The sequence below is a fragment of the Arachis duranensis genome, chromosome 6 (genome assembly GCF_000817695.3).
Source record: "Arachis duranensis cultivar V14167 chromosome 6, aradu.V14167.gnm2.J7QH, whole genome shotgun sequence".
NCBI lineage: Eukaryota > Viridiplantae > Streptophyta > Magnoliopsida > Fabales > Fabaceae > Arachis > Arachis duranensis.
In genome coordinates this window covers 83230922-83257153 of record NC_029777.3, presented here as the reverse complement: position 1 = coordinate 83257153, position 26232 = coordinate 83230922, and the positions used below count along the sequence as shown (strand labels likewise).

The following is a 26232-nucleotide window of genomic DNA, read 5'->3' as shown; positions in this document are numbered from 1 at the left end:
TTATAATTTTGTTATCTTATACCCTTATCTTCTGCCTTAAGTTGTAGCTTCAGTCCTCGTGGGCCTGAGGGATGGACCGATTGTGCTTTATTGCATACTCTGGGTCAATTTTCTTTCATGCTATTTAGGTTATCTACTTGATATTTCATAGTATGCTTGTTTGTGAGTGCCTTTTTGGGATAATTGAAGCACTAGACTTTTGATATTGAGAGATTGATTACCTTGATATCGATTATTTGGTGTAGACAGGACCATGAATGGCGACTCGCGGACAAGGTTAGACACGTACTCGAAGAGAGAATGAGAGTAACCCATTGATGGACAATCACGCTGAACTCATGGCGGCGATGACTAACTTAGTTAACACGATTCAAGCGAACACTACTATGACTACTCATGCTATGCGTTGGACAAGACAATCAGCCAGAAACAAAAATGGAGAAGGTGTTGAGGACAGCTTAGGTGATGTTCTGAGAACTCTAGCTACTTTTCTGAAAGTTGACCCGCTGATTTTCAATGGATCGACAAACCCTACTGAAGCATACAACTGGTTCCAAGCTGTGGAGCGTGCATTGCGAACTCAACATGTACCGTATGACCAGTTCGTGGAATATGCGGTTTATTAACTAGTGGGAGAAGCTCAACAATGGTGGCAAGGAGAGCGCCGACTGCTACACCAATAGAATATGGACATTACATGGGCGTTATTTCAGGAAGTTTTCTACAAGAAGTACTTTCATGAGTCAATAAGGGAGGCCAGAGAGTTGAAGCTCTTACAGCTAAAGCAAGGGTCCATGACTATAGCTGAATACACCAGCAAGTTCGAGGAACTCTGTAAGTTCTCAAGAATAGGTCAGGGTGCCCCTGAGTCCTATGAGGGCTGGAAATGTATCAAATACCAAGTAAGGCTGAGGGAAGATATCATGCGTGTTGTGGCTCTATTGGAGATTAGGAGATTCTCGGAATTGGTGAACGAGGCAAGAGATGTGGAAGATTGCATCAGGAAGACGACTTTAATGAGAGACACTCGCGGGGGTACTAGTAGCAGAGGTCGTGGAAAGTATTTTCCACCAATAGGCCAGATCTTTAAAAGGGATAGACATGCCACTTAGCATCCTCATGCTCAAGGAAACTTCGGAAGAAACAACAATGCCCAGTTTTACCTGGCGAAAGGAAATGGTCGATGATATACTTGTGGACTGTTTGGACACATTGCCAAGAATTACCATCGTGGGAAAAACCAGGATGCGAGTAAGAACTAATAGTAAAGCTGTATGTTCGCTGTGAACACCCTGTGTGGGGGCCTGAGATAATAGGTAGGTGTATAATTGGTTATAAAGCTTTAACTACTTTGTGTGATATTGGAACACCGTGCTTAACAATAGCTTGTGACGGAGAAAAAGGTTTGAGAATAAATGTGTCAAATTTAGTATCAAATTTAGGACTAGACTCACTTGTGTTGCGTAGAGTATTGCCGCTAGAGCTGATAGAACCTAGGGAGATTTTTGGTTGACGTGGGCAAATAACCCAATTCTTAAAGACCAATGAGTCAGAATAACGCTGCGGAAGTACGGTGACCTTAATGATGGTGTGAGGTTTTGTATGAATGAGAGCACCAATACATCCTTGTGAACCAATCTATCTTTTTCCTTATAAATTGCATTACAGCTCTTTATTTCGAAATCCCTCTTGGTGAATAAATTGAACCTTGCGCAATCATATTCCTTGTTTGCACATATCCTCGCGCGAATCTTGTATTCCTTGATGTAAGCCTGAACATGTACTATTGGGTTGAACTGCCTTTAATTGAGGGCTCATGATCCTATTAAAATCAGTAAAGACCTAATTTGATTCAATTTGCCTTATTGTTTCCACCAAAAATTATTAATTTGAAATTCCTTCCTTGAGGTGCACTCTAATTCTCTTTCTGGTGCATTTTCTTATTTTCTACAATCCTATTTGATCACAACCCAATGCATCTTTTCAATTTCTTATGAATACCCTTCAAAATTATTTGCTCTCTTTTGAGCTTGGTATCCCTTCAGATATCTTGAGCTCATTTCGACATCGCATGCAATCCTTATAGATAACCATCGATATGTTAGTTCCTTAGGACACAACTTATGAACACAAAGGATGAAACCGGTGAGCGTGGGACCTTATGAGGAGTTGTGAAGCTTTGATTTTGCAAATGGCGTTACCGATAACTGAGTCGACACACAAAGGTGCCTATTGGTGCGAACGTTAGATTTTGGGGGGAAATTCTTCAAAACTTAAAAGAAAGATTAACTATAGCGCTAGTGTTTGCACTGCTTGAACCCCATGGACTATTAAGGATCTACTGGTACATTTCATAGAAAAATCTTGGAGTGCGTTCTGATGTAACATCAGGATGTAATGGTTTATGCATCGTGACAGTTGAGGCCGCACAAAGTAAATTCTTTGACTCATGATCTGGAGCCTGTCGTGTTTGTGCTTGTGTTGAAGATGTGGAGCAAGGAGGAATTACTTCCATGGAGATGGATGTAATTACTAAAGGACTACGATTTTGAGTTAAGTTATCACCCATAAATTTTTGCACTTGACTTGGTTTCTACGTGTAGATTATAAGGTGGTTAATATAACATTTGGTACATGGTTAATTATTGAGTGTAGAGGTAAGTAGAGAAGGAGAAAAATAAGTGAGAAAAAAATTTAGGCTAGAATTTTTGGCTGAGTTTAACATTTGATTTTAGTTATGATAAGTAGAAATTCATTAGTTATTTAGTATGTCTAAAGAAGGTTGAATTGTATACATTGATGAAATTGTAAATGAATTGGATAATTCGATACAGAATAAATGGTATGGTGGTATTGTGGACCTTGGAATATTGTCAAATGAGTAAAAAAATGGAGAATAGAATATTTTAGGTGTTGTAATGATTGAGTGTGATTGAGTGGATGGTATTGAAATTGTGGTTAGTATAAGAACTGTTGTTAGGCTTTGAAAGTGTTGAATGGTTGAAAAATGGTTATTGTACTTAGAGCTGTAAAAAATTGTTTAAGATTAAAATTAGGCATAGAGACGCTATATGGCACTAAGTTATGAATTAGTCTTAGGATAAGCATAAACGCTATTTGGGTCAAGTTGAGGAAGTTCAGAAGTAAGCCTAGGTTTTGTAATTCAATAATCATGTATGACTTGATTGAACAATTAGATTAGTTAATTAATTAGTGGCTAAAAATCAGAGTGGCGCAGCAGAAGCTTGTTGTGGAATGCAATGGAACATGATAGTTGGGAATAGAGGTAGTAGAATGGTGAATAAACGTGTCTTAGACTTGAATACTTGAAGAGTTTAGTAGGTTATGGTAAGTAAGGATTTCTAAGAAACTAAGTTTAATTATGGCTGTAAGATCAGATCGAATAAGAGTAGGTGTTGGAGATGATTATAGGTGTAATTGAATTAAAATGCTAATATTGTATTGAGGTTGATTGAAGGGAGCTAAGAGTAAGAAGGATGAGTACATCATTGGCTTGAATTCGGTTAAAATATGGTGTTATAAATAAGAAGAAAGGATGTAAATGGGAATTTGAGCTGACATGGATAAATGAAAAGATGTATGGTGAGAAGTAGGTTTAAGTTGAGGGAACATTAAATGGTGATGATGGATAAACCAAATTTTGGGTACGAAATTTCTTATTTGGTGGGGAGAATGTAAAAATAAAAAATAATTTCCGATTATTAACATAAAATAATAATAATTTAATTGCCCAAAATATAATCCAAAAATTTAGAATATTAATTAGAAAATATAATATGATATTTGGACTCAGTAGATTTTTCTAAGTTGGAAAATGTAATTTTCTTCGAAAAATTGTGTAAAAATGTGTACCGGTAAATTAACCGACAGTACCGGCTTAAATTTGTCTGGTACTGTGCGAGAAAGATAAAAAATGTAGAAAAACTTAGGAAAATAATTAAAGTTAAAAATCGGGAACTAATTTTAAAGGTTTGGCCTAAAGTTGGGTCAAACATGCCAAAAATACTAATGGGTTTGACCGGGACCAAGTTGGGCCCAAGCCCAACACATATATACTCTCATTAAAGGCCATTTCAAACACACTCCACTTCATAATAACACAAACACAACAGCTGGTAGGGTTAGAGAAGAGAGGAAGCACACTATTCACTTCCTCACTCTTTTGGTCATAACTTGAGCTACGGTGCTCCGATTTGTGTGCCATCGGCGGCTACGCGAAACTCTTGCCGAACTCGTCACTTCTAGAAAAGTATTGTGGTAAGCTTCTCAAAAATTTCTGCCTAGTTTTCTGCCTTAAGAAATTCGAATTTTTGGGTTTTGGTTTTGAGTGAAGTTATGTGTTTTGGTTGTTTAGGTACACTCTAGCACTTGATTACTATTGGATCTTGCTCCCAAAACTGTTAGGTAAGGTAAGAAATTCCAAATCACTTGTGGTTTTATGTATATATAGAACCCTAAGTATTGATTTTATGAAATAATTATGTATAGCTTGATTATTTTGATTTTGGGAGCCTTTGGATTTGAGTTGGTGGCTTGGTTGTGGCTGAAAGCTTGTTGGGCACAAATTTTTGGTGTATAGCACATATTAGGAATAAGCCAAGGTATGGTTTCGGTTTCCTCTATATAATATGTAATATTTCTGGACACTTAGGCTAGTGGACCATAGGATAGGTTTGAATTATTGATAATGGATTATGATTATTGATGCTTGTGATGAGTTTAATGAATTGTGATATTGTTGTTGATTATGGAGATTGACGTTGAATAATGATAATATTGAGTAGTGATGATGGATTTGGATGCTTGTGGGTGTTGATGAATGTTAGGATTTTTGAATTATGGTTAAGTTGTGATTTATTGAAAACATGAAGGTGTATAAGTAGGACTTTTGAGTGAGAATGGAGAAAATATGTATGGATAGGTTATTGAATGAATTAAAGGATATAAGAACATCATTTACATTAGGGCTATTTCGAACGTGGAATAAGTGATTTTGGATTGAGAGTTTGATAAATTTGAGATTTAGAGATTTTTGGCAAAAATAAATTTTTGGTTAACTTTGACGGATCATATCTTGAGTTATAGTTTTTGAAATTGAATGAGTTGTATATCAAATTAAAGATAATCCAAAGAACTTTAAAATGGCATAAATTTTGTAGAAATCTGAATTTTGTAGAGAAATATATTATCATTGAAAGTTGGTGTCAAAAATCTGATTTTATGATGTAGCAAAAATTATGAGTTCTAGTATGTGTGTGCACGCACATTGCTGTGCGCGTGATCTAAATAGAGGCTACATTTTGACTTGTCCGTATGCACAGTTTGGTGCGCAAGCAGACCCTGTAAAATTTTGAAAACGTGCGTACGCACACTCTGGTGCGCACTGATGACTGCGCATCATGTTGTGTTTTTCTATGCTTTTTCATACAAGAAATTAATGTTTTATGATTAATTATTGAGGGTTTCAGTGCTTAAATAGTATATTTCTTTGATCTTTTGATTTGATAAACTTTGTAGGAAATAAGTAGAAAAATAAGCAAAGAAGCACAAATTAAGCTCAATTAAGCTCAAAAGGAGCAAAGAGGATTTGCAACCCTGACCTCTTCACACTCCAACAAGAATAACTCGAGCTACAAAACTCCAAATGAGGTGATTCTAGTGGCATTTGAAAATAGAAATCTAGAGCTTTCCAAGAATATATGGAACTACATGGTGGATACTAAATCTGAGGGTGAAAACTTATCTCAAAAGTGCAAAGATAAACATAGTATCAACCTGTAGTAAGACCAGCTGACCTCTTCACCTTCCGAGGAGGATTACTTGATCTATAGAGCTTTAAATGACGCAATCCTAAATTCATTGGAAAGTAGACATCCAGAGCTTTCCAACGATATATAATAGTATGGGGTGAACTTTAAGATTGGGCTACAGAAGCTGGAACTAACTTTGGCCTCCAAACAGCGCCAAGAGCGCTACGCTCGCACCAAGAGCGCTACGCTCACACCAAGAGCGCTACGCTTTTCTCCAAGAGCGCCAGCAACCCTTGACAGCACGACCATGCCTTCTTCAAAGGACTATAATTTGAGCTACAGATGTACAATTGATGCACTTCCAGTTGCATTGGAAAGCTGACATTCAGAGCTTTCCAACGATATATAATAATCTATATTTAGCATGAAATTGAAGTACAAGTGATAGGCATCTTTAAGACCCCAAAAACACTCAGCAGCACACATGGAATGGCGCTCATTTCCAAAGTGAGCGCCACGTTAAATAAGCCAGCATTTTCGGGCTTGGTCAAGTTTGGAAGAAAAGATGTTGCTGTCCGTACGTATTGGTCAGCACTCACTAAGCCACCGTAGCGCTCATTAAGAGAGTGCTAGTGAAGAAAGGCGCACGTGAGGAGCACACATAGTGAGTGAGCGCTGCGCTCATTATGTGAACTGAACACTCTCCTAGAAGTGCAAATTTGGCACAATTAATCTGATTCAAAGCCCATTGAAGCTCCAAAGCAAGCACAACCCATTGACATGACTCAAAGGCATAAGAAACAGTTAGATTAGGAATTTCATTTAAATTGTAATTTGTTTTCAATTTCAATTTCATTTTCATTTTGTAAAAGCCTATATAAAGGCATCAGTTTCATTTCATCAAAGTAGAAGGGGAGTAGGCTGCATTAGTGGTAGGCAGCAGTAGGAGTAGGGGTAGGAGTAGAATAGAAGGTTCTCTTTGATACACTTTTATTTTTATGCACTTTCTACATTTCAGTCTTGAATTGAGTTTATGAAATTTCAATTTCTACAATCTTCTGCTACAATTTCCTTTTCTGCAATTTTACCTTTCTGTTCATGTTCATCTGTTTGATTTAAACTTTCCTGAAATTTAAATATTCTGCAATTATTCTAAGTTCTGATTTACTGCTTCATTTAATTTCTCAGCACCTGATTTCCTTTACATTTGTTGCAATTTACTTTTTTGCCCTTTAAGCTTCTGCTGATTTACATTCTACAATTTATAGTTCTCTGCAATTTACTTTCTGTTACTCAATTTCACCCAATTCACCACTGTTAGCTTGACTAAACTAATCACCTCACTAAAGTTGCTTGATCAATCAATCCCTGTTGGATCGACCTCACTCTTGTAAGTTATTACTACTTGATGTGACCCAGTACACTTGCCGGTGAGTTTGTGTGGAATCATTTTTCCATCATCAAGTTTTTGGCACCGTTGCTGGGGATTGATTTAGATCGACAATGATTAAGTGGGTGAGAAGTCTAGATTAAGCATTTTCTTTGTTTTTGTCCTTTTTAATTTTCTGTTTTAGGCTGATGCCAAGGTGTTTGAGTTTTTGCCTCACTAAGAAATTCTAGTCTGTGACATGAATTTCGATTTTCATTGGTGATTGTGTTTTATAAAATTCAAATAGAGTTCAACTCATCTTTTAATCAAACAAATTTCATGGGATACTACCCACGACCACAATATGATTCAATTCATTATCCTAATAGTAGTTGGGAGTATCACCAAGAACTAACAGATTCTGAGCAACCCAATCAATGGAGATATGCTTCAGAGCCAACAGATGAGCAGAATAATTTCATGAGATATTGCCCAACACCATAAAATGATTCATGTCATTATGCTAATGGTGGATGGGAATATCAACAAGAAATAATAGAGAATGAACACCTCCTAGAGCCACAAGATGATTCATTCTCATATTGTGTTTGGGAGGGTCAAAATCAAAGAGATCTTAATGATCCATATTTTTTTCATCAAGAGACATCATCACTGGAGTGTGCTTTCAATAAATTCATGCAAGATTGCTCCCCAATGCCACAAAATGATCCACACTCTGATAAATTTTATAATGATTCACATTGTGGATGGGAGGATCAAAACCAGAAAGCATGTGACAGTTCATACTCCACTTATTAAGAGCCATCATCACTTGAGCAAACCTTCAATTCATTCATACAAAATTGTCCAACCTCACCTCCCAATTTTTTATTCGAAAATTTTTCATCGCTTGACTATGCCTCAACACAAGGTTTCCTCCGAGATCCATCTAACTCATTCCACCAACTACAAGATTCATTTCACTACACAGAAGACTTATTTCAACATTCACAAAATCCATTCCATAACCCACAAGATTTATTCTATACCACTCAAAATAACCTCACCACAATACATCCATATCTACAAAATTTCTCTCAACCTTCATCTTTTGAGCTAGTAGCTGAGGATCCCCTTCAAAAGTCCAGCGAATTATTGGAAAAGTAAGAACAATCCTGGAGAAAACAAGAAATTCTCCTCCAAAAGATGGATGAACACAATAAGGAAACACTCAGAACCGCTAAGCAAGGAAGATGAAGACCACTTGATGGATGTGAAGGAGGAAGTAGAAGAGCAAGAAGAAGAAGAACCTAGGTCAAGCAACATTTCAAGAAAGAATGAGGTGGTGGAAGTATTTGAACCTGAAACTGCATATCCACAGAAGCTAATTGAGGTGACAGAGGAACATGAAACTTCACTCCCAAAAGACTTAATGAAAGATCAAGCAGAAGAAGGGGAGGAAGCCAATCAAGGAGATTTACGCTCAATTGAAGTAGAGAGCTACATAGAGGAAGGGCTCATTGAACCATCAATTCAAAAGGCTTTTGATAACGATAAAGCTCCAACAAGCACACAACAACCAACTCTTGAAATCCAAGAAGTGAAAGCAACTGACAAGAGCACCAACGAGAGGATTGTGTCCAAGCTACAAAGGACAACATTCATGAAGAATAGAAGGTCAACTGCAAACAATCCAACCTCTGAACCATCAGCAAGCAAGCTCAATCAAGCTATTAACAAAAGAAAGCTTGCTGAGGAGAGACCAAAACAGAGGACAATAGCTGAATCTTCTCCCCCCTTGAGGTCATTTCTCTTAACAAACTGGAAGAAGAGGAAGAAAGTTGAGAACAACATGTCAAGCTAATGACACTAAAAGAGCACTTGTTGGGAGGCAACCCAACCTTAGGTAACATTTCATTCCTTTGCTTTGTTTATTTTCTCTGTCTGCTTTGTTTAAATTTCAATAAATTGGCATATGGTTACATTGTAAGTTTGGTGTTACCCTACAAAAATTTGTTTTCAATCCCTCTGGATGATTGCACCAATTCTACATGGAAGTGTCACACTAAGTTTCTAAGTTTGGTGTGCCACTTAATTTTCTGTGCAAATAAATTTAGCAACACCACTTGTCTGCATAATCGTAATGCCTTTGCAGTATTATTTTTCTTTTGGTTTGACACTTTTTCATTCTACTTGCTTTAGTCATTTCTCTGTTTTTAATGCTTTCATTTAGTTTGCTACTTAACATTTTTTGTTAATACCTCACCAAGAAATCCTTATTCGTGATAGATTCTTCGCTTGGTGATTGTATTTAACATATAACAGTCTCATTTAGTCTTAGTTCAAAAAAATGGACAGGTGATTGCATTCTAAGTTTGGTATTACTATGCAACAAAACTTATTTCTAATCTTTATTAGGTACTTGCATAAATTCCAAGTGAAAGTGTCACACTAAGTTTGGTGTGCCACTTATCTTTTATGCAATGTATCATGCACACCCTCCTTATTTTTGCAATCACAATGTCTTTGTTTCCCGTGCCTTCATTGTTATTTTTCTTGCTTAAACACATGTACCACTAACATTTTTATTGTGTAAGACATTCATGATCCATTTTAGACCCCATCACCATTTTTCTAATTGTTGCTTGAGGATGAGCAAGTATTCTAAGTGTGGCATGGGGACGGGAAGAATAGGAGGAAAAAGACAACAACAATGAAGATGAACTACAAGGTGGTAACGTTCCTTTTTCTCCCTACTTATTCCCAGCACTATAAATTGCATGATTGTCTTTATCTTCTCCGTATGCATGTGTGTATGAATAAGCATAGCCTGAATTTTGATTTATAACATCTTGCTGTGATATTATGATTACCATCTTGAATTGTGTGAGTCAAAGTAATTAAGGAATCATGATCATAAACAAACAAGGTCATTAAAGAAGAATTTAGCATGGGCATACAAAGTATTAGAAGGCTAGTATGATTAATTGTTGCTTAATCACATTAGATTTTATTTAATTGAAGTTTTCATCTAAACAAAACACTTAGAGTCAAGGCTAGGCTCAAGTGCAAAAGCACTCCCTCAAAGCTCAAGGCTCTGAGCATCAATGATTAGAGAGTAAAGAAAAGAAACAAATGAGCTTAAAGAAAGTCCTCTAATTAAATGCTTGTGGTGCTTATGTATCAAGTGGTAATACTTGAAAACAAAGCATTTAGAGTTGTAGCTTTGTTATCAACTCATGGGGCAAAACACCCAAAAGGAGAAGCTAATAAGAAAATCAAAAGCTTATTTCAAGGAAAAAATATAAGGAAAAGATTTCATAAAATGAGCTAGATAGAAGCATCAATCATTTATAATTCTTTTGTGATCGTAGCATGCATAGAAAACTAGCCAACCATGAACAATGAGTTGCTATTCTTCTTACCTTGGATTGTCAATTTTATTGCATGATTCTCTTATTACTTGGGGACAAGCAAGGTTTAAGTTTGGTGTTGTGATGACTACGCATCATGTTGTGTTTTTCTATGCTTTTTAATACAAGAAATTAATGTTTATGCTTAATTATTTAGTATTTCAGTGCTTAAATAGTATATTTCTTTGATCTTTTGATTTGATAAACTTTGTAGGAAATAAGTAGAAAAAGAAGCAAAGAAGCACAAATTAAGCTCAAAAGGAGCAAAGATGATTTGTAACTCTGACCTCTTCACACTCCAACAAGAATAACTCGAGCTACAAAGCTCTAAATGAAGAGATTTTAGTGGCATTGGAAATTAGGAATCTAGAGCTTTCCAAGCATATATGGCACTACATGGTGGACACTAAATCTGAGGGTGAAAACTTATCCCGAAAGTGCAAAGATAAACATAGTATCAACCTGTAGTAAGGCCAGCTGACCTCTTCACCTTCCAAGGAGAATAACTTGAGCTGTAAAGCTTTAAATAAGATGATCTCAAACTCATTGGAAAGTAGACATCCAAAGCTTTCCAACGATATATAATAATATGGGGTGAATATTAAGATTGGGCTACAGAAGCTGGCACTAACTTTGGCCTCCAAACAGTGCCAAGAGCAGAACAGCTGACCTCTTCACCTTCCAAGGAGCATAACTTGAGCTGTAAAGCTTTAAACAACGCAATCTCAAATGTATTGGAAAGTAGACATCCAAATCTTTCCAACGATATATAATAGTGTGGGGTGAATCACAAGATTAGGCTACAGAAGCTGGCGCTAACTTTGGCCTCCAAACAGCGCCAAGAGCGCTACGCTCGCACCAAGAGCGCTACGCTCACACCAAGAGCGCTACGGTTTGAGCGCTACGCTTTTCACCAAGAGCGCCAACGACCCTTGACAGCACGACCATGCCTTCTTCAAAGCACCATAACTTGAGTTACAGATGTCCAATTGATGCGCTTTCAGTTGCGTTGGAAAGTTAACATTCAGAGCTTTCAGACGATATATAATAATCTATATTTGGCATGAAATTGAAGCACAAGTGATAGGCATCTTTAAGGCCCAAAAACACTCAACAGCACACATCGAATGGCGCTTTTTTCCAAAGTGAGCGCCACGCTCACTAAGCCAGCGTTTTCGGGCTTGGTCAAGTTTGGAGGCAAAGATGTTACTGTCCGTACGTATTGGTCAGCGCTCACTAGTACACGAAATCGTGAGTTCACACTTTTCTCACAACTCCGCACAGCTGACCAGCAAGTGCACTGAGTCATCCAAGTAATACCTTACGTGAGTAAGGGTCGATCCCACGGAGATTGTCGGCTTGAAGCAAGCTATGGTCATCTCGTAAATCTCAGTCAGATGGATTCAAATGGTTATGAGGTTTTGATAATTAAAAGAGAAATAAAACATAAAATAGGATAGAGATACTTATGCAATTCATTGGTGGGAATTTTAGATAAGCGTATGGAAATGCTTTGTTTCCTCTGAGCCTCTGCTTTCCTATTGTCCTCATCCAATCTTGGGTACTCCCTTCCATGGCAAGCTTTATGTTGGTGGATCACCGTTGTCAATGGCTACCATCCGTCCTCTCAGTGAAAACATATCCGCTACGGTTTCCCGCATGGCTAATCAACTGCCGGTTCTCGCTCGTGTCGGAATAAGATCCATTGATCCTTTTGCACACTGTCACTGCACCCAACAGTCATGAGTTTGAAGCTCGTCACAGTCATCCCATCCCAGATTCTACTTGGAATACCACAAACAAGGTTTAAACTTTTCGGATCTCAAGAATGCTACCAATTGATTCTAGCTTATACCACGAAGACTTTGATCTCACGGAATGGAAGGCTCTGTTGTCAAGAGAGGCAACCATGAATCATGAACCAGGAGGCCAATAAGAGATACACACTCAAGCTCTTGCAGATAGAATGGAGGTGGTTGTCAGGCACGCGTTCATAAGGGAGGATGATGATGAGTGTCATGGATCATCACATCCATCAGGTTGAAGTACAAGTGAATATCTTAGAACAAGAATAAGCGTGAATTGAATAAAAAAACAATAATACTTTGCATTAATTCATGAGGAACAGCAGAGCTCCACACCTTAATCTATGAGGTATAGAAACTCTACCATTGAAAATACATAAGTGATGAAGGTCCAGGCATGGCCGAATGGCCAGCCCCCAAAATGTGATCAAGAGATCAAAAGTGATCTTAAGATAAGCTCAAAAATGATCTAAAGATATGAATACAATAGTAAAAGGTGCTATTTATACTAAACTAGTAAACTAGGTTTACAGAAAATGAGTAACTAAGTGTAGATAGTGCATAAATCCACTTCCGAGACCCACTTGGTGTGTGTTTGGGCTGAGCATTGAAGCTTTCACGTGCATAGGCTCTTCTTGGAGTTTAAACACTAGTTTTTGTGCTAGTTTGGGCATTTAACTCCAGCTTTGGTGCCAGTTCTGGCGTTTTACGCCAGAAAAGGGTCTTTGGTGGGCGTTTTGACGCCAATTTGGGCCATCAAATCTCGGGCAAAGTATGGACTATTATACATTTCTGGAAAGCCCAAGATGTCTACTTTCTAAAACAATTAAGACCGCGCCAATTGGGCTTCTGTAGCTTCAGAAAATCCACTTTGAGTGCAGGGAGGTCAGAATCCAACAGCATCTTTAGTCCTTTCTCAGCCTCTAAATAAGATTTTTGCTCAGGTCCCTCAATTTCAGCCAGAAAATACCTGAAATCACAAAAAAAGTTACACAAACTCATAGTAAAGTCCAGAAATGTGATTTTTGCATAAAAACTAATAAAAATATACTAAAAAGTAACTAAAACATATTAAAAACTATGTAAAAACCATGCCAAAAAGCGTATAAATTATCCGTTCATCACAACACCAAACTTAAATTGTTGCTTGTTCCCAAGCAACTGAAAACAAAATAGGATAAAAAGAAGAGAATATACAATATATCCCAAAATATCAATGAAGCTTAGTTCTAATTAGATGAGCGGGACTAGTAGCTTTTTGCTTCTGAACAGTTTTGGCATCTCACTTTATCCTTTGAAGTTAAGAATGATTGGCATCCATTAGGAACTCAGAATTTAGATAGTGTTATTGATTCTCCTAGTTCAGTATGTTGATTCTTGAAAACAGCTACTTTATGAGTCTTGGCCGTGACCCTAAGCACTTTGTTTTCCAATATTACCACCGGATATATAAATGCCACGGACACATAACTGGGTGAACCTTTTCAGATTGTGACTCAGCTTTGCTAAAGTCCCCAGTTGGAGGTGTCCAGAGTTCTTGAGCACACTCTTTTTACTTTGGATCATGACTTTAACCACTCAGTCTCAAGCTTTTCACTTGGACCTTCATGCCACAAGCACATGGTTAGGGACAGCTTGATTTAGCCGCTTAGGCCAGGATTTTGTTCCTTTGGGCCCTCCTATCCATTAATGCTCAAAGCCTTGGATCCTTTTTACCCTTGCCTTTTGGTTTAAAGGGTTATTGGCTTTTTCTGCTTGCTTTTTCTTTTTTCTTCTTTTTTTTCCCGCAAGCTTTGTTATTCACTGCTTTTTCTTGCTTCAAGAATCAATTTTATGATTTTTCAGATTATCAATAACATTTCTCTTTGTTCATCATTCTTTCAAGAGCCAACAATTTTAACATTCATAAACTTCACTATCAAAAAAATACACTGTTCAAGCATTCATTCAGAAAACAAAAAGTATTGCCACCACATCAAAATAATTAAACTAATTTCAAGATAAAATTTGAAATTCATGTACTTCTTGTTCTTTTGTAATTAGGAACATTTTTCATTTAAGAAAGGTGAAGGATTCATGGAATTATTCATAGCTTTAAGGCATAGACACTAGAAACTAATGATCATGTAATGAAGCTAAAACATAGTCAAATATAAAGCATAAAAAATCGAAAAATAGAAAAACAAGAACAAGGAAATTAAAGAACGGGTCCACCTTAGTCATAGCGGCTAGTTCTTCCTCTTGAAGATCTTATGGAGTGCTTGAGCTCCTAAATGTCTCTTCCTTGCCTTTGTTGCTCTTCTCTCATGGCTCTTTGGTCCTCTCTAATTTCATGGAGGATAATGGAATGCTCTTGGTGCTCCATCCTTAGTTGCTCCATATTGGAACTCAGATCTCCTAGAGAAGTGTTGAGTTGTTCCTAATAGTTGTGTGGAGAAAAATGCATCCCTTGAGGTATCTCAAGGATTTTTTGATGAGGGACTTTCTCATGTGTTTGTTGAGGTCCATGAGTAGGCTCTCTTGTTTGCTCCATCCTCTTTTTAGTGATGAGTTTGTCCTCTTCAATGAGGATGTCTTCCTCTATGACAATTCCAGCTAAACTGCATAGGTGACAAATGGGATGAGGAAAGGCTAACCTTGCCAAAGTGGAGGGCTTGTTAGCCACTTTGTACAGTTCTAGAGGTATGATCTCATGAACTTTCACTTCCTCTCCAATCATGATGCTATGGATCATGATGGCCCAATCCACAGTTACTTCGGATCGGTTGCTAGTAGGAATGATAGAGCGTTGGATGAACTCCAACCATCCTCTAGCCACAGGCTTAAGGTCAAGCCTTCTTAGTTGAACTGACTTGCCTTTGGAGTCTCTCTTTCATTGAGCTCCTTCTACACATATGTCCATGAGAACTTGGTCCAACTTTTGATCAAAGTTGACCCTTCTAGTGTAGGGGCGTGCATCTCCTTGCATCATTGGCAAGTTGAATGCCAGCCTTATATTTTCCGGACTGAAATCTAAGTATTTTTTCTGAACCATTGTGAGCCAATTCTTTGGGTTCGGGTTCATACTTTGATCATGGTTCTTAGTGATCCATGAATTAGCATAGAACTCTTGAACCATTAAGATTTCGACTTGTTGAATGGGATTGGTGAGAGCTTCCCATCCTCTTCTCCCAATCTCATGTCGGATCTCCGGATATTCGCTCCTTTTGAGGTTGAAGGGGCCTCGGGGATCACCTTCTTCTTGGCCACAACTTCATGAAAGTGGTCTTGATGGACCTTTGAGATGAACCTCTCCATCTCCCATGACTCGGAGGTGGAAGCAATTGTCTTCTCCTTCCTCTTTTTAGAGGTTTCTTTGGCCTTAGGTGCCATTAATGGTTACTAAAAACAAAAAACAATGCTTTTTCCATCACCAAACTTAAAATGTTTGCTCGTCCTCGAGTAAGAGAAGAAAGAAGAGAGTAGAAGAAGAAGAGAAGTGGGAGATGGAGGCTTGAGAGGGTTCGCCCAAGGGGGGTTGAGTGTATGTGATGTGTGAAAATGAAGGAGTTAAGAGGGGTATTTATAGGGTAAGAGAGGGAGTTGGTTCGTATGAGAAGGGGTGGGTTTGGAAAGAAAATAGTTTGAATTTGAGTGGGTGGGGGTAGGTGGGTTTTTGGGAATTAGGGGATGGATGTGAGTGGCGAAGAGAATATGGGGAAGAGGGTAAGATTTGATAGGTGAGTTGTGTTTTGGGTAGAGTGTTATGGGAAGGTGTGAAGAGAAGAGAAAGTGAGTTGAGGTAGGTGGGGATCCTGTGGGGTCCACAGATCCTGAGGTGTCAAGAATTTTACATCCCTGCATCTTGCTGGCATTAAACGCCCCTCTATGTGCCTTTCTGGCGTTTAAACGCCAGGTTGCTGCCCTTTTCTGGCATTTAAACACCAGTCTGCTGCCCTTTTCTGGCGTTTAAACTCCCAGAAAGGTGCCAGACTGGCTGTTTAAATGCCCATTTTTATACCTTTACTGGCGTTTAAACGCCAGTTTGCCTACCAGTTCTAGCGTTTAAACGCCCAGAATGGTGCCAGGCTGGGCGTTAAACGCCCATTTTGCTATCCTTACTGGCATTTAAACGCCAGTAAGCTCGTCCTCCAGGGTGTGCCATTTTTATGATGTTTTTTATTTTTCTTTAATTTTTGCAGTTGTTTTTGTGACTCCACATGATCATGATCCTAAAGAAAACATAAAATAACATAGATAAATAAAATAAAATTGGGTTGCCTCCCAATAAGCACTTTTTTAATGTCAATAGCTTGACAGTGAGCTCTTTTCAGAGCTTCACAGGTGCTCAGAGCATGATTGTGGCCTCCCAACACCAAACTTAGAGTTTGAATGTGGGGGCTTTGCTTGACTCTACATGGAGAGAACTAAATGAAGCTTTTCATGCTTCTTCCCCATGTTTACAGAAGAAGATCCTTGTGCTTTAAACACAAGGTAATCCTCATTCACTTGAAGGGCTAGCTTTCCTCTGTTTACATCAATCACATCCTTTGCTGTGGCTAGGAAGAGTCTTCCAAGGATGATGGATTCATCCTCATCCTTCTCAGTGTCTAGGATTATGAAATCAGCAGGGATGTAAAGGCATTCAACCTTTACCAAGACATCCTCTACAAGTCCATAAGCCTGTTTCTTTGATTTGTCTGCCATCTCTAGTGAGATTCTTGTAGCTTGTACCCCAAAGATCCCTAGTTTTTCCATTACAGAGAGTGGCATGACGTTGATACTTGATCCTAGGTCACACAAAGCCTTTTCAAAGGTCATGGTGCCTATGGTGCAAGGTATCAAGAACCTTCTGGGATCCTCTTTCTTTTGAGGTAACTTTAGCTGAACCAATGCACTTAGTTCATTGATGAGCAATGGAGGTTCATCCTCCTAAGTCTTATTACCAAATAATTTGGCATTCAGCTTCATGATTGCTCCTAGATATTGAGCAACTTGCTCTTCAATAACATTTTTGTCCTTTTCAGAGGAAGAATATTTGTCAGAGCTCATGAATGGTAATAGTAAGTTCAGTGGAATATCTATGGTCTATAGATGAGCCTCAGATTCCAGTGGTTCCTCAATAGGGGACTCCTTGTAGTCCAGTGGACATACCATGAGGTCTTCCTTACTGTGAATCACGTCCTCCTCCTCTTCTATAGGTTCGGCCATTTTGGTTGTATTAATGGCCTTGCACTCTCTTTTTGGATTCTCTTCTATATTGCTTGGAGAGTACAAGGAGGAGTTTCAATAATTCTTTTACTCACCTGACCCACTTGTGCCTTCAAATTTCTTATGGAGGACCATGCCTCAATCATGAAACTGAGGGTGTTCTTAGATAGACCAGAGACTATGTTTGCTAAGCTAGAGAGGCTCTGCTCAGAATTCTCTATCTGTTGCTGAGAAGATGATGGGAAAGGCCTACTATTGCCAAACCTGTTTCTCCCACCATTATTGTTATTGGAGCCTTGTTGAGGCTTCTGTTAATTCTTCCATGAGAAATTTTGGTGATTCCTCCATGAAGGATTATAGGTGCTTCCATAGGATTCTCCCATGTAATTCACCTCTTCCATTGCAGGATTCTCAGGGTCATAAGCTTCTCCTTCAGAGGAGGCATCTTTAGCTTACAATCCAGTCAGACTCTGAGAAATCATATTGACTTTCTGAGTCAATATTTTGTTCTGAGCCAATATGGCGTTCAGAGTATCAATCTAAAGAACTCCTTTCTTCTGAGTCACCCCATTATTCACAGGATTTCTTTCAGAGGTGTACATAAACGGGTTATTTGCAACCATTTCAATGAGTTCCTGGGCTTCTGCAGGTATTTTCAGATGAAGAGATCCACCAGCAGAGTGGTTGACGTTAGGATTTTTGCTAGTAAAGAATTTTATAAAATTGCGTTGTAAGTATAGATTCTAAACCAACAGAAATCCCTTCGTGCAAACGATTTGGTTGTCACAAGTAACAAACCCCTAAATAAATTGATAACCGAAGTATTTAAACCTCGGGTCGTCTTCTCAAGGAATTGCAGGGAGGTATGCTCTTATTATTGGTTATGAGTTTGTAAATTGGGGTTTTGGAGTTTGGGCAATGGGCACTTGTATATTTAAATGACAAGTAAAATAAATTAACAATAATAAAATCTCTTGGCAAGGTATAAGAACTGGAAGTCCTATCCTAGTTATCCTTATCAATTGTGATGAGAATTGGATTTTTCTCCCACTTTGTTAACCTCTAACTATGAAGGTAAGTTAAGTGGATGAATTAATTCGAATCCTCAAGTCCCAGTCTTTCCTTGGAAAAAGTTAGAGTTATTGGATCTCGAATCAATTCTTGAAGAATTCCAATTTTCAATCAACAATGAGTTGATAACTCAAGAGTCACCAATTAATCAACCAAAGCCAAAAGAAAAAATATCTAAATTAAATTAAAAGCATTCATGTAAATAAAGCAATCAAACTACGTTTAAACATAAATTCAAATTCAACATAAAAGAGTTCATAAATTAAATTGGGAAAATAAGTAAAGGGAATATTAAACCTAGAATTCAGAAGAAAATTATAAGTTGGAATAATAATAAATCCTAAATCCTTTAAGAGGAATCCTAATCCTAATCCTAAGAGAGAGGAGAGAACCTCTCTCTCTAAAAAAACTACATCTAAAATAATAAAAAGTGAATTATAAAAGCATCCTGAGTCTCTGCATGTTCCCTGACTTTAATATGTGTTTCTGGGCCGAAAACTGGGTTGAAATGCGGCCCAAAATCTCTGCCAGTGACTTTTGTAAATCTGCAGATCGCGCATGTCACGCGATCGCGTCATCCATGCAGACGCGTCATTCGTGTTTTTCCCTGCCACGCGTTCGCGTCGTCCATGCTTCCGCGTCACTTGTGCTTTTCCAATCCGCGCGGTCGCGTGAGCCATGCAGCCGCGTCACTATGAATTCTTTTCTTCCGCGCGATCGCGTCGCTGACGCGTACGCTTCACTTCTCGCTGGTCATCTCCTCAATTTCTTATGTTCCTTCCATTTTTGCAAGCTTCCTTCCCAATCTCTCACTCATTCATGCCCTATAAAGCCTGAAACACTTAACACACAGATCAATGCATTGTATGGTAATAAGAGAGCATTAAGATTAGCCAAATTAAGACCAAAGAAGCATGTTTTCAATCATAGAACTAAACTAGGAAGGAATTGTAAAATCATGCAAATCATATGAATAAATGGGTGAAAAGCTTGATAAAACCACTCAATTAAATACAATATAAACCATAAAATAGTGGTTTATCAGTGGTCTAGTGACATCTTTGACATTTCAGATAGACCATTATAGAATATACATATGATGCTCCATTATGGAAACATGTCAGAAGGACACCTTTTGGTTAATTTCTTGTATCTTTCCCAAGTTTCATAGAAGGATTCACCTTCCTTCTGTATGAAGGTTTGGACGTCCACTTTGAGCTTACTCATCTTTTGAGGTGGAAAGAATTTGGTCAAGAAAGCATTGACCAGCTTGTCCCAAGAGTTCAAGCTTTCTCTAGTTTGTGAGTCCAACCATGTTCTAGCTCTGTCTCTTACAGCAAAGGGAAAAAGTATAAGTCTGTAGACCTCGGGATCAACCCCATTGGTCTTAACAGTATCACAGATCTGCAAGAATTCAGATAAGAACTGATGAGGATCTTCTGATGGAAGTCCATGAAACTGCCAGTTCTGCTGCATTAGAGAAACTAATTGAGGCTTAAGCTCAAAGTTGTTTGCTCCAATGGCAAGAATTGAGATTCTTCTTCCATAGAAGTTGGAAGTTGGTGCAGCATAGTCACCAAGCATCTTCCTTGCATTATTGTTATTATTTTCGGCTGTCATGTCTTCTTCTTTTTTGAAAATTTCTGTCAAGTCCTCTCCAGAGAGTTATGCTTTAGCTTCTCTTAGCTTCCTCTTCAGAGTCCTTTCAGGTTCAGGATCGGCTTCAATAAGAATATATTTATCCTTGTTCCTGCTCATGTGAAAAAGAAGAGAACAGAAAAGAAGAGGAATCCTCTATGTCACAGTATAGAGATTCCTTTATGTGAGTAGAAGAAGGGAAGAAGAGAAGAATGAGGTAGAGAGAAAATAAAGAGAATTCGAACACAGAGAGGGAGAGAGGATTCGAATTTTAAGAAGAAGAGCAGTGTTAGTAATTAAATAAATAAATAGAAATAGATGAAAGAGAGAAGAAATTTGAAAATTAATTAGAAGAAAAGAAAAGAAAAATATTTTTATTTTTATTTTAATTATTGGTTAGTATTTGAAAATTAGGAAAGGAATAAGATAAAATTAGAGTCTAAAACAATTAGTTAATTAAAAAGGTTTTTCAAAAAGTTGTTAGTGGTTTTCGAAAATTGGAGAGAGAAAAGTAGTTAATTGAAAAAGATTTGAAAACAAATTTTGAAAAGATAAGAAGTTAAAAAAAGATTTTGAAATTGACTTTTAAAAAGATATGGTTGAAAATTTATTTTGAAAAAGATTTGAAAAGGAAATTAAAAAGATTTGATTTTTGAAATTAAAGTTGATTACTTGACTAACAAGAAACTAAAGATTAAACATTTTTTAACAAGAAAGTAACAAACTTGAAATTTTTTAATCAAAACATTAATTGTTAGTAAAGTAATCGAAAATATGAGTTTGAAATTAAGAAAAAGATTTTGAAAATCAAATTTAAAATTTTCGAAAAACATGAAAAAAATGAAAAAGATTTGATTCTTGAAAAAGTTTTGAAAAGATAGGATTTTTAAATTGAAAATTTGACTTGACTCATAAGAAACAACTAAATTTTTAAAAAATTTTTGACAGAGTCAATCCAAAATTTCAAAATTTATGAGAGAAATAAGGGAAAGATATTTTTTTATTTTTGAATTTTTAATGAGGAGAGAGAAAAACACAAAAATGACTCAAAATATGAAAATTTAAGATCAAAACAAAAAATGCATGCAAGAACACTTTGAATGTCAAGATGAACACCAAGAACACTTTGAAGATCATGATGAACATCAAGAACATATTTTTGAAAATTTTTTTAAAAAAAGAAACACATGCAAGACACCAAACTTGGAAATTTTTAATGCTTAGACACTAACAAATTAAAAGTGCATATGAAAAATAAGAAAATACACAAAACAAGAAAATCACAAGATCAAACAAAGACAATCATCAAGAACAACTTGAAGATCATGAAGAACACCATGCATGAGTTTTCAAAATTTTTTTAAGGAAAATTAAAAATATGCAATTGACACCAAACTTAAAATTTGACACCAGACTCAAACAAGAAAAACAAAATTATTTTTGTTTTTATGATTTTATTAATTTTTTTTGTAATTTTTCAAAAAATATTTTGGAAAAACGAAAAAGAAGAGAAAAAAATTTTTTTGAAAGATTTTTGAAAACTTTTTGAAAATAAAATAAAGGTTGAAACAAGAAGAAAATTACATAATCTGAGCAACAAGATGAACCGTCAGTTGTCCAAACTCGAACAATCCCCGGCAATGGCGCCAAAAACTTGGTACACAAAATCGTGAGTTCACACTTTTCTCACAACTCCGCACAGCTTACCAGCAAGTGCACTGGGTCGTCCAAGTAATATCTTATGTGAGTAAGGGTCGATCCCACGGAGATTGTCGGCTTGAAGCAAGCTATGGTCATCTCATAAATCTCAGTCAGGCGGATTCAAATGGTTATGAGGTTTTGATAATTAAAAGAGAAATAAAACATAAAATATGATAGAGATACTTATGCAATTCATTGGTGGAAATTTCAGATAAGCGTATGGAGATGCTTTGTTCCCTCTGAGCCTCTGCTTTCTTACTGTCCTCATCCAACCTTGCGTATTCCCTTCCATGGCAAGCTGTATGTTGGTGGATCACCGTTGTCAATGGCTACCATCCGTCCTCTCAGTGAAAACATATCCGCTACGGTTTCCCGCGTGGCTAATCATCAGCTGTCGGTTCTCGCTCATGTCAGAATAAGATCTATTGATCCTTTTGCACACTGTCACTGCGCCCAACAGTCACGAGTTTGAAGCTCGTCACAGTCATCCCATCCCAGATCCTACTCGGAATACCACAGACAAGGTTTAGACTATTCGGATCTCAAGAATGCTGCCAATTGATTCTAGCTTATACCATGAAGACTCTGATCTCACGGAATGGAAGGCTCTATTGTCAGGAGAGGCAACCATGCGTCGTGAACCAGGAGGCCAACAAGAGATACACACTCAAGCTCTTGCAGATAGAACGGAGGTGGTTGTCAGGCACGCGTTCATAAGGGAGGATGATGATGAGTGTCACGGATCATCACATCCATCAGGTTAAAGTACGAGTGAATATCTTAGAACAAGAATAAGCGTGAATTGAATAGAAAAACAATAATACTTTGCATTAATTCATGAGGAACAGCAGAGCTCCACACCTTAATCTATGAGGTATAGAAACTCCACCGTTGAAAATACATAAGTGATGAAGGTCAAGGCATGGCCGAATGGCCAGCCCCCAAAACATGATCAAGAGATCAAAAGTGATCCTAAGATAGTCTCAAAAATGATCTAAAGATATGAATACAATAGTAAAAGGTGCTATTTATACTAAACTATTAAACTAGGTTTACAGAAAATGAGTAACTAACTGTAGATAGTGCATCCACTTCCGGGACCCACTTGGTGTGTGTTTGGGCTGAGCATTGAAGCTTTCACATGCATATGCTCTTCTTGGAGTTTAAACGCCAGTTTTGGTGCTAGTTTGGGCGTTTAACTCCAGATTTGGTGCCAGTTCTGGCGTTTTATGCCAGAAAAGGGTCTTTGGTGGGCGTTTTGACGCCAATTTGGGCCATCAAATCTCGGGCAAAGTATGGACTATTATACATTTCTGGAAAGCCTAAGATGTCTAATTTCCAACTCAATTAAGAGCGTACCAATTGGGCTTCTGTAGCTCCAGAAAATCCACTTTGAGTGCAGGGAGGTCAGAATCCAACAGCATCTTCAGTCCTTTCTCAGCCTCTGAATCAGATTTTTGCTTAGGTCCCTCAATTTCAACCAGAAAATACCTGAAATCATAGAAAAACACACAAACTCATAGTAAAGTCCAGAAATGTGATTTTTGCATAAAAACTAATAAAAATATAATAAAAAGTAACTAAAACATATTAAAAACTCTGTAAAAACAATGCTAAAAAGCGTATAAATTATCCGCTCATCACTCACTAAGCCACCGTAGCGCTCATTAAGCGAGCGCTAGTGAAGAATGGCGCACGTGAGGAGCACACGTAGTGAGTGAGCGCTGCGCTCATTGTGTGAACTGAACGCTCTCCTGGAAGTGCAATTTTGGCACAATTAATCTGATTCAAAGCCCATTGAAGCTCCAAAGCAAGCAGAGCCCATTGACATGACTCAAAGGCACAAGAAACAGTTAGATTAGGAATTTCATTTGAATTGTAATTTGTTTTCAATTTTAATTTCATTTTCATTTTATAAAAGTCTATATAAAGGCATCAGTTTCATTTCATTAAAGTAGAAGGGGAGTAGGCTGCATTAGTGGTAGGCAACAGTAGGAGTAGGGGTAGGAGTAGAATAGAAGGCTCTCTTTGATACACTTTTATTTTTCTACACTTTCTACATTTCAGTCTTAAATTTAGTTTATAAAATTTCAATTTTTGCAATCCTCTGCTACAATTTTCTTTTCTGCAATTTTACCTTTCTGTTCATGTTCATCAATTTGATTTAAACTTTCCTGAAATTTAAATATTCTGCAATTATTCTGAGTTCTGATTTACTGCTTCATTTAATTTTTCAGCACCTGATTCCCTTTACATTTGCTGCAATTTACTTTTCTTGCCCTTTAAGCTTCTGCTGATTTATATTCTGCAATTTACAGTTCTCTGCAATTTACATTTTGTTAATCAATTTCACCCAATTCACCACTGTTAGCTTGACTAAACTAGTCACCTCACTAAAGTTGCTTGATCCATCAATCCCTGTGGGATCGACCTCACTCTTGTGAGTTACTACTACTTGATGCGACCCGATACACTTGCCGGTGAGTTTGTATGGAATCATTTTTCCCTCATCACGCACACACACATAGGGAGATGCCTACTGTTGAAAGTGCTAGCACACTCTGGTGCGCACACACACCCTGCAAAATTTGCAAGTTGTGGATACGCACAACATTGTACGCACGCACACGCTGGGAAGTGCATTTTGTTGAGGGCGCTCGCACGTATCTATGCGTGCGTTTAAAATGAAAGCTTTTATCTTCTGTGCACACTCCTATACGTATGCACACTTTGAGAAAATTCTTCTGGGGGTGCGTACGCATAACCCTATGCGTACGCACACTGCCCAGGTTTTCAATGACAACCTTATTTTCAACTATTTTACCTTCCCGGCAAAGCTTGTAAACTTCCGTAACACTTATCTCAAATCCTTTAACTTGTTTTTAGGCTTTGAAGTATAGAGAATACCATAAGTAAGTTAACTAGGTAAATTCAGGTAAAAATTTTAGAAGACGGAGCCTTAGAATTATGGAGTACTGAGGGTGGATTAGTTGAGTGAAGTGGTAGAGTACTGTAAATTCAATTGGTATGATAAAATTACGGAGTTGTGGACTTGATGATGCTTGAGACAAGTTTAGGTCTCGGAGTGGACTTAATACTGAAAATGATTTATGAAAACCATTAAACTACTATTTTATACTGAGATTGATGAGATGCCATATGCCTGGCAAGGACAGTTGGTTAATCCCGCTTGTCGAGGTCGCAATGGCAGCGTAAGGACGGTTGGTTTATTTCGCTTACGTTGACATGTGAGGTCTGTGGTAGAGTATCCCACTCGCATCCCTTCGGAATCACCAGAGTATGCATGCCCTATATCCTGGACCGTGTTCTAGGCACGATATCTCAAGGGTTCCCATTCTGAGACCAAAGGGCAACATCTCCATGGAGACGTGTCGTGTTGGCAGTTGTACCGACAATGTGATATCACAGCCATTAGGACAGACATTCATCATGTGCATTTTCTATCTTATTGCTTGCTTTGTCGACTTGATTTGCTTTCCTAATTCTATAACATGATTAATTGCTTCTTGAATTTCTTGATATACATGCTATACTTGTGTTTTACTTGCATTGTTATTACTTGTGTTTTTTACTGGGATTGAGGAGGTTCGGAAGGCAATGGCGATGAAATTGCATGGCGGTTAGGCTGGTGAAGGCTGTGGGATAGCGGTGAACTGATAGTTAAAAATCTCTTAAGTTAGTTTACTCCCTTTTTATAAAGATTTTAAAGTTATGATTTTACTTATAGTTATGCTTTAAGTTGAATCTTATGATTGATATGAAACTCTAGGATTGCCTCTGGCGTCCCGGGGTCTTATATCTTATATTACTGGGCATTGTTACCATACTGAGAACCTTCAGATCTTATTCCATACTTTGTTGTTGTTTTTTAGATGTAGGTCGCAACACATCTCGGTGAGTTGTTTGATGGTAGCAAAGCAGAGGACTTTATTCCATTTTGTTGTCCTTTTGGTTATTTTGACTGGTTCTTTCACTTTGTATTTATATTGCCTTAGAGGCTTACTTTGAGAGAGATATTTTGTATATGATGTTTTATCTATCAAAAGTCTTTATGTTTGTATATAACTAGTCAGCCTAAACTTCGCGAGCTGTGACTAGTATCTTATGATTATTATACTCTTATATTTTTGTTATCTTGTACCCTTATCTTGTGCCTTAAGTTGTAGCTTCGTATGAACATTTCGTGTTTTTGTAACTCTGTTTTATAGCTTATTTCTTCATCGAGCTTCTAGAATTATTAATCCTTCTATATA

General features: G+C 37.5%; 1 protein-coding gene and 1 non-coding gene across 2 annotated transcripts; both read left to right on the top strand.

Moving 5' to 3' along the window:
- The first annotated feature begins 338 nt into the window (after positions 1–338).
- Positions 339–1112, top strand: LOC107494312 (uncharacterized). Its single transcript, XM_016115370.1, has 2 exons — positions 339–617; positions 714–1112. Exons 1-2 carry the CDS (start codon positions 339–341, stop codon positions 1110–1112), a joined length of 678 nt encoding a protein of 225 aa, XP_015970856.1.
- Positions 1113–19736: 18624 nt separating this feature from the next.
- On the top strand, positions 19737–19840 carry LOC127740276 (small nucleolar RNA R71). Its single transcript, XR_008000956.1, has one exon. It is a non-coding gene; the product is annotated as a small nucleolar RNA R71 (small nucleolar RNA).
- The last annotated feature ends 6392 nt before the right edge of the window (positions 19841–26232 follow it).

Coding starts and splice junctions, on each gene's coding strand:
- LOC107494312 (XM_016115370.1), top strand. CDS start 339: ATGGCGGCGATGACTAACTTAGTTAACACGATTCAAGCGAACACTACT. Junction 618..713: donor ACCAGTTCGTGGAATATGCG/GTTTATTAACTA, acceptor GCGTTATTTCAG/GAAGTTTTCTACAAGAAGTA.